Source organism: Balaenoptera physalus (genome assembly GCF_965194825.1).
Source record: "Balaenoptera physalus genome assembly, chromosome: 11".
Lineage (NCBI taxonomy): Eukaryota > Metazoa > Chordata > Mammalia > Artiodactyla > Balaenopteridae > Balaenoptera > Balaenoptera physalus.
In genome coordinates, this window is record NC_138896.1 from 104,938,067 (window position 1) to 104,957,042 (window position 18,976).

An 18,976-nucleotide genomic window follows, 5' to 3' on the forward strand; every position below is an offset into this window, starting at 1 on the left:
CTGGGGCCCTAGTCCCGGCCACCCTCACCGTCCTTTCTCCCCCGCCCCCCAGCAGGTGGAGCCCAGACATCATTTTTTTTTTAAATTTATTTATTTAATTTATTTATTTATTGCTGTGTTGGGTCTTCATTGTTACGCATGGGCTTTCTCTAGTTGCAGCGAGCGGGGGCTACTCTTCGTTGCGGTGCGCGGGCTTCTCATGGCGGTGGCTTCTCTTGTTGTGGAACACGGGCTCTAGGCACGTGGGCTTCAGTAGCTGTGGCACAGGGGCTCAGTAGTTGTGGCTCGCGGGCCCTAGAGCGCAGGCTCAGTAGTTGCGGCACATGGGCTTAGTTGCTCCGTGGCATGTGGGATCTTCCCAGACCAGGGCTCGAACCCATATCCCCTGTGTTGGCAGGCGGATTCTTAACCACTGCACCACCAGGGAAGTCCCGCATCTTCATTTTTTAATAAGCCCTCAAGGCGGTGAGAGTTTGAAAACAGTCGGGCATTGTCTGGTGCGTGATGCCACAAATCCGTACTGAGGCAGCAGAGGGTTTAAGGACAGCCATGTGCCCAGCCCCTTCACAGAGGGTTTCGCCCTGCTCTGACCCACGCTTGGCTCCTCTTTCTTGATTTTTAGCGTGTTTATGTAGTGCTCACTTTGCATTTTACCATATAGTCACCATTGGACCAAAGCTCCTTGTCTCTAATTCCAATATCTAACAAGTTTAGAAAACAGAAAGGTGTTTAATAACCTTGGCACAAAACTCATACAAAACCTCTCTGAGTAGATGTGAACTGTCTTTTTTTTTTTTTTTTTTTTGGATTTATCCGTCTGTTGTGAATTTTCATACATTCTACTGCAGAAATATTCATCTGTCTTGGGGCAGTTGGACAGGATGGAAAGTGACCTCATCAACTTGTGCTTTTGGAACTGCGAAGTTCCTCTAGTGTTGTGCTTCTCCCCCTGGGGTCTGTGTACCCCTGGGAGTGTGCAGGGTATGTAGGGAGTTAACAGTGTACACATGCCTGATTGCCAGGACAGTCAAATTTATTCGATGATTTGAGGGGGAGAATGAAATATTAAAATATATATGGTAGAGTAAAATGCAAGTTTTCTGCATTTGAAAGACAAAACATGAAATTTCGAAGAAATTCTGGTATTGTGGTTAGGGTGGGGGAAACTTCTTCATCCTCCTCAGCTGTGGTGCCCAAGCACTTCCTTACTCAGAATCCAGACAGTTTGCATGGCTGTGATGCCCACCGGCTGGACTTCGGGTTTTGTGCTTGTAAAGTCCCCTAGGACAACACAGGTTGGCAGAAACTTCTGAGACTATGACCGTGTCAAAGAAGGAATAACACTAGTGCATCAGTCAGACTGACTTTAATGAGAAAGAGAGATGCACCAAAGTGAAGGCCAGGAAGTTCAGTTGTGTCATAAGGAGACTAAACTTGGCAACATAGCCAGATTCCTTAGGTTGATTTCCAAAGTTGTGTCTTCAGGCAGCCCGTCTACCTCTTTTTACTTTCTGTTTGTTTGTTTTGATTAAGCGCATGATTACAAATGTCGTTTCTCACCATGTTTTGTGCATTGTTGCTGTGTTCTGTTTTGGTTTTAGCAGGCAGTAAATAATGGCGGCAGTTATGGGGGATCCCGGACTCTCCAAATTGCAGTTTGCCCCCTTCAGCAGTGCCTTGGATGTTGGATTCTGGCATGAGTTGACCCAGAAGAAGCTGAATGAGTATCGGTTGGACGAAGCGCCCAAGGACATTAAGGGTTATTACTACAATGGTAGGCGATGGGGAACTCCATCTTCTGCCCTCTTCTGTTACCTTCTCTGCCCAGTATAGGGTCAGCTTTCCTTCAGGAAGGGATGTCCTTGACTTTTATAATTAATACTATTCACTGGTTTCTGTTTTACTTCCTGACTTTTGACCCAAGTTCACTTTCACTTCTTTTCTCCTGTGGGGAAAAGAAAGGGAGAACCTAATTTATTAATCCAAAGAATTAATACCGATTACTTAGTATTGCTGGGAGATGGGATTGGAAATATTTTTCCCAATGAGTCTTTTTTTGTATTCTTGGCAAATTCCTTGAATTCATGAAATCTGTCTTCTTCTGCTATGTCCCTGTTTAGTTTGGATGACCAGGTATTGGATGGGGCACTTTGGGCTCAACCAAAAGAGCAAAATTACTCACAAACGTTTTTGTTATAAATGCCACTGTTACTGACTCATAATTGACTATTTGATAATGCTTCTGTCCAGGTGATTCTGCTGGGCTGCCAGCTCGCTTAACGTTGGAGTTCAGTGCTTTTGACATGTGAGTATATTTTGCTCAAAATCTAAAATAAAGAACACTGTTTTTTGCAAGGAATGAGCGTTCTTAACCTTCATCGTAGGTGGGCCACGTGGGGCACTACAGAAGCTTCCAGTGAGCAGGGCCAGCTTCTCATGATTCTCTTGTACCTCCCATGGCACAGAGACAAGTGCTAGAGGCTTAGGACTATCTGATTCATTTTTTCAGCAGATATTTATTGCAGCCTATTAGGTACATCAATGAATATTTATTAGGCTACTTTTGTATACAAGTCACTGTGCAAGGCATTGTAGGGATATACAAAGAAACATGACATATGCCCTCAAAGAGATTTTTTTGACTAATTGGGAGCCGTGGGGAGTTGCTGGAGAGAAGAGAGACATTTATTGACTTAATTATTGACTTATTTTCCATACATAATCCTTTCAGACCTGCCAGGTGTGGTTCTTCTCTCTTTTACAGATGAGGAAACCATGGGTTCAAAGGTAAAATGGCTTGCCCAAGGTTACACGTGGCTAAATTTAGGAAGCAAGGGTAAGAGAGAAATAAACTGTATTTCTGAAGTTGCAGTCTCAGTAGCTGGGGGCATTTTGCCATCTTCTGTAGAAACTGAGAAGCCAGGAGGGAGATACAGTTTGGGCAGGAGGTAAGCTTGTTTTGGAACATGTTGAGTTTGAGATGACAGCGTCCAGTAGAAACGTCCAGGGAGCACTGGCGTCCAGGAGGGGGGGTCATCCACGTAGAGGTCCTGAGGCTGTAAGAGGGGAAGAGACTATAGCGTAAGAAGAGCGAAGGGCTGGAATAGTGAATGGACCTGGTTAGGGTTGGCAAGGGGACACAGAACTCACCAAAGAGATGGGACTTGTCAGAGAAGTAGAACCAGAGAAGGTGTTTTCAGGAAGGGAAGAGAGGGTCAACAGCATCAGAAGCAGAAGCATCAGAGTTCAGTGCTAGGGTTGCTGGAATTGTTGATTGGGTTGTCTGAGAAAGTAAATTCTGCAGAAACCATGCTGAGAGCCTTTAGGATAACTGAGAGTTGAAGGGTTAAAGGCTTCAGGGAGGGAGGGCCGCTTTTTCCTGCTCCTGCATGTGTCGCTGTGTCAGGGTGGGGGGTCTGGGGAAAGGGAAGAGGTGTTTGCTAAGGACCGCCTGAACATGGCAGTAGTCAAAGGTTAGGGCGTCTCAAATAAAGTCTCCCTAGAATTAGAAAACAAAAATCTCTTCAGAAGTCAATACATTTTATTCCTCTATCACAATCAAATTGTGAAATTGAATTGTACAACGTGAATCGAAAATGATGTTAGTCTTTATATCTTTAAAAGGTATGTGTTGATGCTTCTCGTTCCCTTCAGAGCTTTCTTGCTCCATAATAAATCCTTGTGATTGCTTCTGAAAACAAATTAAATCTTAGTTATCTCTCTCCTGTGTTGGCAAAGACTAACTTACTTTTGGAGCAATTACCAGATAATGAGGAAAATATATTCATTGTACAGGCTTGAATTATCTGGAGCTGGTAGAGGGGGAATAGCAGCAGTGTAGTCTGCTACAGTAATCTGGAGAGTCCAACGTTTATTGCAAGCTACCCTCGCTCCCGTCTATTCTGATACTAGACTGAAAGTTGTTATTTTTTGAGTTTCAATAATTTTATTCTTTGGCACAATTAATTATAGAAAAATGCAGTTCACAGAAGTTAGGTTTGATCTTGTTTCAAAGTACATGCATCTTAAACTTTAGCAATCCAGAAATTTTAGTTGAAGGAGGTAAGAAAATCTGTGATCCTGCAGCTATGGCTTTCACACAGATTGCTCTATTTTCCTGGTCATAATTTGTGATTTGGCTTTTGAATACTTGTGTGAGGCTCCGTGGTAGGCACTGGGGGAGATGAGCAAGAATAAGACATAGGAGCCCTGGATTGGAAGCCTGAAGGCCTGGTATCTGCAGCTGATTAACTGTGTTACCTGGAATAAGTCCTTTTCATTTTCTCAGCTTCAGTTTCCTCATCTGTAACTCCCAGCTTCTAATATTCCTTCCAGTTTTAAAAGTTTTTGATTTCCTGGGTCCCCTTTTCTTAGGATGGTTGGTGCTGTGGTTCGAATGTTTGTGTTCTTCAAAAATGCATATGTTGAAAAGCCAGTGCCCAGGGTTATCGTCTGAGGAAGTGGGGCTTTGGGAGGTGGTGAGGGCATGAGGGCAGGGCTCTCGTGAATGGGATTAGCATCCTTCTAACAGAGGCCCCGGAGAGCTAGCTCGCCCCCTCCACCCTGCAAGGCCATAACTGGAAGCAGGCAGTCTGCAACAGGAAGAGGATCTTCACCAGAACCTGACTGTGCAGACCCCTTGATCTTGGACTTTCAGCTTCAGAACTGTGAGGGATAAATGTCTAATGCTTAGTAGCCACCCAGTCTGCGGTGTCGTGTTAACAGCCACTCAGGCAGACCAAGACAGTTAGGAAGTTTAATAGAGACACTTGGGGCTCCTCAGGAGAAACGAGGTCTTTGTATCCAAATTATTTTCATTATTATTGTTCTGTCTTTGCTTTTATTGCTGAACATCTGCATGGGTTTGTAGGGAAAATCTTTGTGAACTTATTCATCCAACACCGAATGCTTCTTGTATGCAGGATGTGTAGGTGTTAGGAGTAAAAAGCCTTAAGAAATGGGGAACTCTAGAGGAGCTCTGGATGGAGGTAGAAGACAGGTATTGGCATTACAGTGAAAGCAGTGCTGGAATAAACGAGGAGAGCTAATAGTCATTTCAGAAATACTTATTGATTGCTTCCTCTGTGTCTTGATAACAGACTGTGATGGGCCCTGGACATGCAGAGAAGAATAAGATACAGTCGAAGAGCTAACAGTCCGAGTACTCTTTTATAGATGCCAAGTATGCCTCAGCTTTGCGCAGGACCAGATACATCTCTTTTACTCTGAGACCCTGGAAGCCTGATGGATCTCTGCCAGCAGTTAGCAGTACAGGATCCCGTTCTCTACATTGTTTTAGGTGAATTATCAGTCAAGTGGTATTTCATCAGGCACCAACCGTCTTGCACTGGAGGGCGCTGTCTTAGGGTAGGGCACGCTGATGAACCAGACCCCAGCACATAACGGCCCGAACACAGAGGAAGTCTGTTTCTGACCCCTTTAGTAGTCCAGGGTGGGGGTCCAGTCTTCTTCCCTCTTACGGCTCCATCGTCCTGGAGGGCTTGCCTTTGTGTGCTGTTGAAAACTGAATTGTCGCCTTCTGGTAGCAATAGATAGAGGTGGAGGAGATCCAGAGTGAAAATCAGAAGAGACACACCCACCCTCTTAAAGGCCCTCGCGGGGTGGGGCCGTGCATCACCCCCTCAGATTCCATCAGGGAGAGCTCGAGGCCTCACCTTTCTCGCAGGGAAGACTGGGAGAGATGGTGCTGAGCTACAAGCATCAGAGAATTATTTCTGCTGAAGGAAGGGAAAATAGATTTTGGTGGACAATCTCTATACAGATTTGAAGCTGGTAAAAAAAAAAAAGTCCATTGAGGAACATTTATCTATGTAGTCATAAGAAAGATTTTTCTTTTCTAAGCCTCAAGTTGGACTTAATAAGAGAAATAGAAGGCATAACGCTTGCCGTCAAAGAACTTAAGCAGTAGCTGAGGAAATAAGACTCAGATGCGAAATCATCTGTGCAGGGCACAGGCTCCCTTATTCTCCGCTGTCTCGCTAGCACTTAACTCAGGTCTAACGTGTACTGGTTGCTCAGGTAGTTGCTAGAGTCAGTTGCACAAGCAGTCTGAGGCCCTGGCTGTCCAAACGGGATGTGGTGTGGTTGGTGGAAAGGCACCAATGGACTCTGTTACATGATGTGACGGACAGAAACTCAGACACTGTTACAGAAGGCAGTAAGTAATGCAGTCGTGCCCCCAGGCCGGGTGTGACTTAGGTTCCCAAAGCTCCCCACGGACATGCGAAGCTGTGCACACGTAGCAAAGCTTTCTCCGGGTGTGAAAAGCAACCTCTCTGCTTCTTTTGGGGGAATCTATTCCATCCCGGCCGCCCCCACTGCCTGTCTGTCCTGGAGGCTCTGGCCGCATGCCTGCCTTTGTCCAAGAGATTCCAGAACAGCCTCGGTACTTTCCTGAGTTATCACTGTGAGACTGAGAGAAATGAAGGCCAAATGTCCAGATGGAACATCCCCAGGCAGGCCCAGGCTTCAGGCCTTTGTAGGATCCATTCTTTACCTGGTTAGTGTGTACATTTTTGAGAGTTCACTGTTGGCTTTAAGAGCTGGGGAAGATTTCTAATTCTGGTTTTTTAAAATAGCTTTATTGAGATACACTTCACATACCATAAAATTAACCCTTTTAAAATGTACAATTCAGCACTTTTTCGTATACTCATGAGGTTGTGCAGCCACCACCACTGTCTAATTCCAGAACATTTTCATCAGCCCAGAGAGGAGCCCTGTGCCCCTTAGCAGTCACTCTCCATTCCTCCCTTCTCCCTTTCCTCAGCACTAGGCAACCATGAATCTACTTTCTCGCTTTATGGATTTGGCTGTTCTGGATATTTCATAGAAATGGAATCATAGGAAACTAAACTCATAAATATCCAGGATCAGGATTTGGACTAAATTCTGTAGTTTCCAAGTCTAGGGCTCTTTCCAGTCCTTATCTGAACCACCTCTTTGTAGACCGAGTGGAACTTGAACCTGGAGAAACTGCTAGAATGGCTTTCCCTCCCATTATCACTTCTTAAATTCTTTCTCTTGGCCACCTCCCCTGGTGGAACTTTAGTCATGAAAAATGCTTCTCCTTTGAAGCTCAGCTTGTCCTCAGTAATTAACTCGCATGAGGGCTGTTGTCCTAGGAGTGTTGCCGTCCTGGCAGCTGCTTGCATTCTTCTGCTTTAGTTTCCTCCGCTCTCAGAGCAAGGCTTTGGCCTGGCATTTGCACACCCGGGACATCTGGACTCTAAGAGGAAGGGAACCAGATTCGATCAGAGCATCCTTCCCTCTGTTTCAGCAGTCATTTCATAAAGCCACGTCCGAAGGTGGAAGGCGTAGTTTACCAACTACTCTGCTTCCTTCTTCTTCCCTCTAGGCTTAATCTTGTCCCTTTGTGATTTCTTTTTCTCCTCAAGACTATCCTTGATGTCCTTATCTCACCTGGATGAAGAATATTCTTCTATTGGAGTAGAGTGGTGACAAACAGCCTGTGATCCACTGACTCATCAGCTCCCAAAGGAAGGCTCTGGCCTTTGGAAGTTACTTCTCTCCCAGGACCTAGCATTTGGTGGAACCTCCACACCTGTTCTAGGTTTAGATCTCTCCTTGCAGCACTCCCCCCCTCCCAACCCAATTTTACTCAGACTCCAAAGGAAGAAACGCTGGGTCTTTTAAACCGTACAGCTACCATCAGTGTAATCAGTAAAAATGCATCCTCTCTGCAGTAGTTGTGACCACAGTATTCAACTACTAATGAAACGAGCACTGTTTTCATTTAGCATCTGTAACCTCTGAAACACAAGTTAATCATGTTAGAGATGAGACCAGGTTTTTCCACATCTGAGTTTGTGTTCAGAATCATCTCATCCTTCTCCTCCCCTGACCTTGATTACTCTGAGGCCTTTGGCGACAGTGCAGAATGTGACACACATGTGGCAAGACATGGCCACACAGGTGGCCCGGGTGCAGCGTGTCTCATCGCACTGTTTGGCTCCGACGCCCACGGGGCCGTGCCCCGTAACAGCTCCATGCACAGCCTGTTTTCGGCAGGAGAGGGCATGGGACAGGCAGAGGAGGGAGGAGTGCCCCTGCCCTCAAGGAGCTTACGGTCCTCAGGGTGGGTGTGTGAATGTTGGTCTTGAAAACACTCTTAAAATAAATTATGCTTGTTACCAGAGAAAGGGAGGACGGATGGCTTCCTGGAAGAGGAGGGTTTGCAGCAGGGCATTGACGCCTGGGAGTGCTTGAGTGGGAAGTGGGCAACACAGTACCTTAGAGTCAACCAGTTCTGATTTGAGAGCAGTTCTGTTATGTGACCTTAAGCAAGTTACTTAAACCTGAAGTCAGAGAACAACTCTTCTGAGAACTGAAACCTTGTATAGTTCTTGGCACAGTAGAAGCTCCATAAATCATGTTTCCCTTTCAGGTGAGAGATGGGAAAGAATTTTTTTAAATGGGAAAATAACTTATATTTGGGGGCAGTGGAAGAAGAGCATGCCAAGGGATTAGGGGAAGGGGAATATAGAGGCTTTGGGGTGGGTATAGTGCCTGTTTTTACCTCTGAAGCAATGATATTCATCTTTTTCCAGGGAAATATGAATCAGTCTTCCCTTTGCCCTGCAGAGCGCTGTCCTTGTCTCCCTCTGTAGTCTGGTTTGTTTGTCAGTCCCTGGCTCTCTGAGTCCCAGCTGTGCGTGTTAACCGTGTTTCTCCGTATCCAGAAATGCTCCCACACCAGCCCGCTGCTGCCCCGCGGTTGGAACGCTGTATAACACCAACACACTCGAGGCTTTCAAGGCTGCAGATAAGAAGCTACTTCTGGAACAGGCAGCAAACGAGGTTAGCTGGGAAACATGAGGTACCTGTCGTATTTTCCGTGGTCCCGCAGGCATGATGCCTCTGATCATGAGGTGCGTGAGTCTGTCATAGAAGCTGGTATATAGCCAGTATTCACGCGTAACTGTGGGCTTCTGTGTTGACGGGAGGAGACAGCCAGGCCCTCGCCTGGGGATAGGCTGGAGGGTCAGGGCAGGGCAGGGTGTGAAAGCTCTGCTGCTGACCTCCAGTTAGCATTCTGCAGCAGCCTGAGCTCGCTCTGTGAGAGAGTTCTGTTCCTGTGTCTGAATGCATTTGGGTTCTCTGTTCTTTGTGCCCCTTGAAGAGGCTTTCTAGTCCTAAGCACTGTAATGCTGTCATAGCTGATCATGTAGTCTCTCCAGTATCCTCAGGGCTGAATCTAAATGGCTCCATCTCATTTACAAGGCTCCCTGTGGCCTGGCCTCTGTGGCCCTGTGGCCTTTCTGTCCTGTCACTCTTGCCCTCGCTGTCTTTGACCCAGTCATAGCAAATCACTTAGAATTCCTTCCTTCACCACTTTTTGTTCTCTCCTCTCTCCTTGGGACATGATGTTCTCTCTGCCTGGAATGTCTTTCTTTTACTTCTTCACGTCTGAGTTAGTGTGAGGAATAAATGAGGGGCAGTTTATCCCAGCCCCTCTAACACCCACTTAGTCGATGGTCTTCACACTAGTCTTAGAAAAGAGTCTGATTTATGTGAGGGTCGTGGTCAGAGAGGGAAGTCTCCTGCCTTTGGCCTGAGGAGGGAGTCCTTCCCGTCCCTTGGGATGGGTGACCATGGTTGATTAACTTGGCCTGCGGCTCGACTGCTCCTGGGCTCCTGCTTTGGCTGCACATGTCAAAGGCCGACTCCAAAGAGGTGGGTCAGGTCTTAGGCCCTCATCGAAAAAAGCACGTTGCCCCCCACAGGAATCCTACCCCCATCCCTCGTCCGGGGCTCAGCCTCCCCCACCCCCAGCAGTTCCCGCCCCACCCTGGTTTTTCAGAAAGGGGGCCTGCTCTCCTGCAGTCCAGCTCCTCCAAGGTTATTATTTCAATAGCAGGAACTTCTCTTTCCCTGTTTCCCTCTTCCACTCACATGTGGGCAGTGGCTCTTATTGACACAACTGTTTGTCTTGCTTAGTGCCACGAAGTTTAGCAACTAATCTTAGCCACTAAAGCGTCTTGCAGTCGCAGCCGCTGACCAGGACCGGCTTCTGCTTCCAGTCACAGCCCTTGCTGAGTGTCCATAAACTTGATTGTTTTCTTCTTCAGGGAAAGATAATCCCAAAGAAGACTTTTAAGAAATCCCTGTACCTAGCTCAGATCACTGCCTCTGGAGCACCTCCCTGGCTCCTTTCCCTCCCGTGTCCTTAGCCGAGGTCAGGGCTCCTCCCAGGAACTGTCCGCCCTCCTGTGAGGGCACCTGCTGCCTAGTGGTGTACAGACATGGACGCCTGGCTCTCTCACAGCCTGTTAGCTTCTTGAGGGTGGGGGCTGTGTCTCCTATTTCTGTGGCCCCGATGTGCTTGCTCTGTAGTTGAGAATAAGTAAATACTTGTTGGAGGAAGTAACAAAGCTGTAAACAGGCTGGTTGCCTCCTCCGATGCTGAGCCCCACTGAGAGGAGGCTTCTGGGTTCTCTGACTTTCCTCAGTCTCTGCAGGGAGTGGGGCTGGGGGAGAGGCAGTGGGAAGGGGGCAGAGTGAGTGGTGACGCACGTCACCGCCCATGATGAGTGGTGCTGGGCCTGCGGGCAGGAAGGCTTGCTGCCGGGCAGCTCCACATGTGTCTGGGAGAGAGGAGACCCTGGAGCCTGCCGTGATGCTTTTCCTTCTTCTGGCAGATCTGGGAATCCATCAGATCGGGGGCTGCTCTCGACCACCCTGTCCTCCTCAACAAGTTCCTCCTCTTGACGTTTGCGGTAAGTCCACGGCCTCGGCGGCATCTAGACTGCTGACTGCCCTGGCCAGGCCCAGTGCGCCAGGGGGGCAGTCTGCTCTCTTCTCCCTGAAGCTTTTCCCTTGTGTTAGTCAAGTCATGGCTGTTAAAGAAATGCTCTGTTAGTGGCCGGATGGTGCTGGCGCTTACCACTGATGCAGAATTAATTCATTCTTACTGATCGTATTGGTGGTTGTTGCCCGACTCTCATCATTTAGGATGTGACAAAGTCGGGTTCCAGAGCAACAGTTCATCATTGCTAATGTCTTTGTTAAGTTCAGCGCCACAGAGCTCAGTTGCTGGGTCCATCGACACGAGGAACAGGTGACGACTCGGGGATCTTAGCCATCCCCAGGTGGCTTCTAGATGAGAGGGGATCACCCTACGTAGATTGTCCACACACCGTTTTTTAAGAAAGGAAAATATTTTATGCAAGTGAGACCTAATTAAAGTGAGCCTTAAGGGCAGCCTTGAAGAGGAGAAAAAAATCACGTTAGGGTAACATCTGCTGCCTAGGCAAGCAGGGAAAGGATCTGGTCGTGGTGATGGGGAAAGTGGGAGGAAGGTAAGGGCTGATTGTAGAAGTACCAGCTACATGCACACGTGCACACACGCGTATGTGTGTATATACATATATATGCATACGTGTGTATCCATATATCTACACATAAAACTAATTTATCCTTTATAATTATGTTGACAATATAATATTCTGTCAAGTGTATGTTCTTTAGACTCGGGGACGTCTAGGTTGTTTTCAGTCTTCACTATTGTAAAAAAATGTTACAGTGAACAATGTCGGCCACGCTGATTTTCTTTTCCTCTTTATTTCTTTATAATACATTCTTTGGGGTGGGCATGTAAGCATACTGATGTTGACACGTATTAAGTGTGTTGGCTGTTTCACCCCAACTTCATCCGCTTCAGATATTAACCCTCTTCCCTACATTTTTCTTCTTTTTTTTCGTTTGCCAAGTTATAGGTCTTACCTTCTTCGTCCCCCACGAACTAGTCCTCCATTTCTTCCTCATGCTGCCTCTCTGATGTACTGCCCAAGGCAAAGGAGAGAGAGACAGGGTCCAAACTGGAGGCGATACCCCGGGGGGCCATCTACAAGGAGCACATTTTCCAACAAGTTAAAATGCTTTCTGTGTGATAGTGGGGAGATAGAAAAAGGTTCAAATTCTTCAGGGGATTACTATGCCCAATTTGGCACTGATAATTTGTAAATTTGAGTAATTTCGTAAGGTCACTACTAGGATAAATATAAGCAGTGCTAATTAAAGACTTTTGGTTTTTTTACTTTAACATCAATACATTTTCTGTACCAAGAATTCTAGTTAGTATAATCTAATTGACAATTTGCATTTAACTGAGAAAATAGTATTAGCTCCCACTTAAAGTTTTAAGGCATTTCCCAGAGTCATTATGTACATTGGCCCTGTTGCCCTTTCTACTGAACATTCTTAGCCTGACTTTAAAAAAATTAAAAGTCTCTCTCTTAAAAAATCATCAGACACAAAGGGCTTTATGTTTAATGTAATCGAGATCCTTTGTATCCCAAAAAAATTCTAAGGAATTCAAGCCTTTTGACTTTTGAAGATGACTCGATGAAGCTTCTTAGAAACTGTTGAAGTCCTTCATCTTGAATTGTTTAACCTTTTACTAAAGATCAATTATGACAAATCATTTAAATACAAAGAAGAGAGAATAATCTCTGGAGGTGTTTTCTGCCTTCCTTTCTACTCTTTTTAGGACTCAAAGGTACAGACACTTTATTAATTTCAGTTTTGCAGTTTGCTTTGCTGTTGTCAAAGGGAATTTGTTCTTAGTTGATCAATTAGTGGGCAGAATTAAAGACTGTGGAAACTATAATTACTAGACTTTTTCATCTGGACACACATTTATGTGTAAGTTTATATTTAAAAAGTCATCTAGTATGACTCCATTTACTTGAAAAGCCCAGAACAGGCAAATCCATAGAGACAGAAAACAGACTAGGAGTTTCCAGGGGACGAGAGTGAGGTGAATGAAGAGTTTCTGTGAATGGTATTTCTAACTAATAAACCAATGGGGAGCTTCTGCTGTTGGGGTTTCTTTTTGGGGTGATGCGTATGTTCTGAAATTGGTGGGGATAGTGATACAACCTTGTCACTATAGTAGAAAACCACTCGTACGCTTTAACATGGCGACTTTCATGGTACATGAATTATATCTCAATGAAAAGTCATCAACCAGCCATCCCCTCTTTATTCTTAGCAAGATTCGAGAGGAAATATTAAGTAGCCAAATAAACTGCATAGTGGTCAGTGGTAACGGACTGGCGGGGAAGCTGTCAGATACCCACATAACCACGGGGTCCTCCCATGTGAGTGACTCAGGCCACACCTGGTGCAGGAATTCAGAGGCGAGAGCATTTGACCTGAGTGGGAATGGCATCTAGAACAGCCTCACAGGTCACTGCCCCTGCATCGCCTCCCCTGGTCAGGGGACAGCCACATACACCCCTGAAGATGTGACCTCTTATATCATCTATGCTCCTTAGCTCGTAGAACCTCTTCTGTGACTCATACAGCTAATCACGTACTTACTTTATCTCTGCTCCCTGCAGAGACTGAGCTGCCCGAGGGCTGGACTGGGTTTTATTCATCTTCTTATTGTCAGAGTGTCTAACATTTTGCCTTGTACACAGCAAGTGCTTAGTTGTTGACTTGAATTTCACCAACATGGCATTTCTGAAAACAGCATTATATTATCTCAGGCATATATAGGTTATGAATAGCACATTTTAATAACTTTAATAGCATGCTTAATTCATTCAGTTGTGAAAAGAGTGGTAACTGTTTGGAGGTCGTACCTCCACAGATGGCACACTATGTATGTGTGGAACCGTGGACAGGAGCCTAAGTATTGGAAGGAGAATTCTGCTCTCCTCTCTGCCACTTAGTATCTTTGTTTTGTTCAGGCTTTTTCACCCCTCTCTAAGCTTCAGTTTCCTGTCTATAAAATGGGATGATAACAGTTACCTCCCAGGGTGATTTTGTGTATTAAACAATGATGCCGACAATGTCAATTACTTACTGAATACTTCCTGTTAGCAAGTGGCCGATAAAATATATTATGTCTATCATGATATATTAGTGTGTGGTGTGTGGGAATATTTTGGATGAACACAGAGTTTCCATATCCTATCATGAGTTCTGCTGGAGATGAGAATTTCTGACAAGCTGGTTGTATCTTGCGTGCATTAAATTTTTCTGTCTTATGTAGCTACTGGGAAGTTAAATTAATAGGTGCATTTCAGTTTAACCATGGGCGCTGTTCTGATATGTTATATTGCTTCTTCTAGGATCTAAAGAAGTACCACTTCTACTATTGGTTTTGCTCCCCCGCTCTCTGCCTTCCAGAGAGTATACCCCTCATTCGGGGGCCAGTGGGCTTGGATCAAAGGTTCTCACCACAACAGGTATCAACAAATAAAACAAAACGCAGGTAAAACTGGGTTTAACGTGCATGAATAGTTTATCTAGCTCATTCTAAAGGCACGCTGGCACTTGTCTGGATGAAGAGGTGGTTCCTGTGGAATCCTCCAGAGCTGGTACTGGAAGCAGACTTACTTGCACAATGTCTGTAAGCACGTTTTGAAGAGTAGCGAGCAGCACTCCTCCAGGTTCTCAGCAACATTTGTTGAAATGCTAAAAGCCAGTAGGGAGGAATTACAGAAACATTTTGAAAGACTGCAGGAATTTGCCAAAGTGTGGTCTCCACTCTCAGTGTGGGGATCATGAGGCAATATACTTTGGGGAGGGAGTCTTTGAAACCAAATAGGAGATATCCTCCTTCCTTTGCGCCAAGTTGCAGAGCTTCTACATTAAGAACAGTACATGCAGAGCTAGTCTTTGCAGTTGAAGAAAGATGATAAGGTCATTAGAGATGGTTCCCAGGAGAGCAATGGAAATAATCAGGTTGGTAGAACACAGACCCTCAACCCCCAAATTCTGATTGTTGTTGAGGCAAAGATTGAGTGGCAAGATGACTTGAATTCATGAAGCGCATCATTCGCTAAAAGCCTGAATTCCGAAGCCAGGGAGAAGCCCTTATTAATTAAAAACAATAATAAGCTCAGTTACTAAGACAAGTCAAAGGTTGTGGTTTTGTGGAATTAATTTTCTAAGGAGAAATGTAAGTGGGAGAAAAAGAGTATACCTGGGGATTGACTGGTGATGGGTTTGAGGTTTCTTTTAATAGGGACAAAAATGTTCTCAAGTTACTGGGGTAATGGTTGCAAATTCCTGTGAACATGCTAAAGACAACATTGAATTGTGCACTGTGAATGAGTCAACTGTATTGTAAGTGAAGTAAGCATGTGTCAATAAAGCTGTTAAAAATTATAGAAAGGGTCAGGAAAAAATTCATCTGTGGTAGATTCATGCTTGGCTATCACAGGAGAGATAATATTCGGCTACCTCTCTAAACCTTTGTGGTGACATCTTAGGGAACCGGGAGCCATCATGCTGTTCCATACAATGTCCCTTTGTGCCCCTGTCTGAGACCCTTCACCATGCACATGGAAAGCATTATATAAAAGTGAGGTGGTATGATTTGGGGCGCTCTTACGTTTGTTTGCTGCAAAAGTGTGATCAGTCATTTACAGTCTTCTGGCTTGAAAGTAATACCTTTTATTTTATGTTAATTTTTAGCTCAGAACTAGGTATATAATTGTCTAGAGAATAACTCAGTGTTTCCTGTTTTCAGATTCAAGCCCTTGAACGAGCATATGATGATCTTTGTCAAACAGAAGGAGTCCCAGCACTGCCTTACTTCTTAATCAAGTATGATGAGAACATGGTGCTGGTTTCCTTGCTTAAACACTACAGTGATTTCTTCCAAGGTCAAAGGACCAAGGTCAGAGAAACTTTGAGTACCATTTCATTATCCAGTAAGAAAATCTGATGTTCATGTTATGATAGACCACTGCAAAATTTGTACTCGTTTATTAGGTTTCTTAAGCCCTCCAAAGAACATTTCAGAACATTTCTTTATCTTTACCCTCTTCCACCCCTGCAGTTCCCAAATCAGCTCCTCCGCCAGATTTTCTTAGCTCTGTGGCACCTCAGAGTAATTTTGGATTCCTCACTTCCTCTTGGTGGTAAAGTTATTTCAGTTTTTCTTCCTGATACATTTTGTATCTATATTTTCGTTTATTGCCAGAGCTCCCATGGTAGTTCAGGTCCTGGTCCTCTCACTCCTGGACAGTGAGAGTCTCTCGCTTCCCCATAGGAAGGATCTCCCTCAGACCCCTCACGTTCCCTGTGTCGCTCACGGATCAAGAGTTCACGGTGTCTTCCTTCTGCCTCCAGACCACCTTGCCTGCCTCATCTTCCACTATTTTCCTCACAAACCGTTGCTCCAGCTAAGCTTCTCTGTTTTCCACCAGACATTCCCCCTAAGCAAATACACCTAGAACTTTTCCTACATCTCTCTTTGTCCTTGTGTTGTATCATCTTCCTGAAATAGGTCCTGCCTGTGGGGATTCTAAGAAACTCTCTCCCCTTGTTGAAACCCCGCCTCCACGGTGAGGCCTTCTCATGGTGTGGCAGGTGTGACTGTCCCCTCTGAACTCACTGCCCTTGCCCCCTGACCCGCCCCCTTGCCTGCTCCACTCACTCGCTTGCATACACTGCCTTTTGTGCTGTTAGACTGTAAGCTCTCAGAGGGCAGGGACCAAGTCTGATGTATCTGTGTCATCGTAGTGGCCAGCCCTTGTCCCAGGCCCTGAATACAATTCTTCTGAATGAGGGAAAGAGTACTGTGTCATTTAGATGTGATGAGATACATAGTAAGCCGTCTTAGCCATATCGGACCCTGAAAGTTCAAAATAAAAAAATTGATGATGAGTATTACGCAGTTTTGAAATTAAGTGGGAGAATTTCAGTTGCTGTGTAGATATATCAGAGCTGAGAAGAGACAGGCCTCTCACTGGTGCCCTGACTCTTCCTTAGCCTGAACTTCAGATACCTTTTTTTAAGTACACTTTTTTTCTCAAACACATTAGCATTTTGTTTTTCAGAGGGAGCCCTGTTTAAATTGATGACTGAGGACTGGATTTTTATTAAAATTCTCCCCGCCACCACCACCCCAGGCATGTTCATGCAACTGTAGCTAAATTAGTAGCCGTGAGACCAACCACTGATGATGTGAAGCCCAGTCAAGGGCGAGGCCGTGTTGTGACGGCAGGCGGGTGTCAAAGAAGCTGGATTTCATGTTGTGTGTGGTGAACACCTGGTCCTCCCCAGAGGGCAGCTCTACTGAAATAACAATTTGCAGAGCACGTGACAGTTTAAAAGGGGCTTTCGTATACTGGGTCATGTAATAACTTGGTGAAATAGGTATTCTCAGTATCTGCATTTTCTGTTTGACAAAAATGAGACTCAGAGTCACACGGCCGAATTGTCTCATTCCAAAGCCTTTGCACTTTCTTCCATCCCATTCTCATGTCACTGGGGGAGAGGCAGTCCCTGCTTGACATTTGGAATCAAATAAGTCTGGCTTTGATACCCAGCATTGCCACCTCGTAGCTCTGTGACCTTGGGGAATTTGCACACCCTTTCTTCACCCGGGTCTACCTGTTCTGTGGTGCTAATCCTGCCTCCTACACGGCTGCTGAAGGTGAAACATGATGATGTGGATAAAATGCCCAGCTTACAGCAGGTGCTCACTTTCTTTCTTTCTCAGCAGCAGCCAGTTTTTAAAGACCGGACGACTCTGGAGTCTCCTTTGAAGCGGTCTTGGCGAGTTTGCCAGGGCCCTGACCTGGAGGCCAGCCACTGGCCAAGTCAGACACAGATCCTTCGCTTGGTTAAGGTCGATCTCAGGAAAGCCTGGCATGGCTCAGCCCATATACCGAGCACCTCCTGTGATCCAGAAAGTATGAAATATGATTATACCTGTTCTTGCCTTCTAGGGGAGATGAGACATTGACTTGTGGAAAGTTAACTAGAAACTCAAGTCACGGAAGAGAAGTGCGAACGAAATAATATGGATGATACTTTAGGTTGTTTATCTGTGCACCTGTGCCCAGTCTTCTTGTAGACAGGATCACCAGAAGCTGTGCAGATTGGTGGGCTCTTAGGAGTTTCATGGCCTCCTGGCAGACCTCCCTTCTGTGGTCCTGAATGTCCCATCCATTCCCCACACTGCTGCCCAAACACGTTTTCTAACACAGAAATTGCATTGTGTCACTCTTGTACTTAAAACCCTTCTGTGGTTCCTGTTGACTTCAAGATAAAGTTAGAAATAATTAGCATTCGGCGCCTCCTCAAACCTGGCGCCTGCCTATCCCTCTAGCCTCACCTTCTGATGCTCCCCAAGATGCATCCTATGCTGCGGCTGCAACTGTGACCTCCAGACGCCCCTAATCCCCCCATCTTCCCCCATCTTCCCACCTTCAGTCACGCCTGTCCGTTGTCCTTCCTGCACCTGGCTAATGCCTCACCCCACCCCCTTTCCGGTTCATCACCCCTGGGAAGCGCTGGCGGATTCCTTGTACCGTTTGATATCCCTCTTCTGTGTCCTGGTAGCAGCCTGTCTCCTGGCAGTGACTGGGCTCGCGTGTAATTCTGGTTTGCTGCTTGTCTGCCTTGCCCGTATCACCGACCAGCCCGTGAGCAGCGTTAGCACAGAGACCGTGTCGTACCCCACAGCGCATCCTCTGCATTTAGCGTAATGCCAGACACTTAATGGGCACGTGGTGTGTGCATGTAGAGAGGAGAGAGTTCCTGTGGACAGGCAGAGTCACTTGTGGACTTGAGCAGAGCACTGAAGAAATGATTTCTGTGAAACCTACGTATCACTTCACTTGCGGTCCCTCTGGCCTTTATGGCGTGGATCTTGTTCACTTGCTTTCACATAATTCCAGTTGCTCTTGCGTGTTCCTTGAGTCATGAAGTTTCTTTGAATTTTTTTATCCTCTTCTTCCAGAAATAGGCATTGTTTTCAGTGTGAGCTCCCGCAGTTGTGGTCTGGCTTCACATTTTATTTCCTGCCTCCTCTTACCAGGACTTTGACTCCCGAGAAGCCACTCTTCCTCTGTAAGCCCTGGTGCCCTCACGGATAAGATGGAGAACTGTTGGAATCCCTCCAGGTTTCTCTCTTTTCAGTTTGTTTTCTCTTCTGGGGGAGTCTGGTGCCCACGACCCT

At 45.8% G+C, this 18,976-nt stretch overlaps 1 protein-coding gene across 9 annotated transcripts in view; it reads left to right on the top strand.

Annotated features, from left to right (window-relative positions):
• The window catches only part of ATG7 (autophagy related 7), a 242,497-nt gene that overhangs the window by 16,331 nt on the left and 207,190 nt on the right, over positions 1 to 18,976 (top strand). For all 9 annotated transcript variants that reach the window (XR_014251410.1, XR_014251411.1, XM_082415674.1 and 6 more), the window contains exons 2-7: positions 1,605 to 1,774; positions 2,251 to 2,305; positions 8,724 to 8,841; positions 10,683 to 10,760; positions 14,127 to 14,243; positions 15,533 to 15,682. Coding sequence is in view for 7 of the 9 variants with exons in the window: in XM_082415674.1 (XP_082271800.1) it covers positions 1,615 to 1,774; positions 2,251 to 2,305; positions 8,724 to 8,841; positions 10,683 to 10,760; positions 14,127 to 14,243; positions 15,533 to 15,682 (678 nt within the window). In the remaining 2 variants the exon portion in view is untranslated. The remainder of the gene's footprint in view (positions 1 to 1,604; positions 1,775 to 2,250; positions 2,306 to 8,723; positions 8,842 to 10,682; positions 10,761 to 14,126; positions 14,244 to 15,532; positions 15,683 to 18,976) is intronic.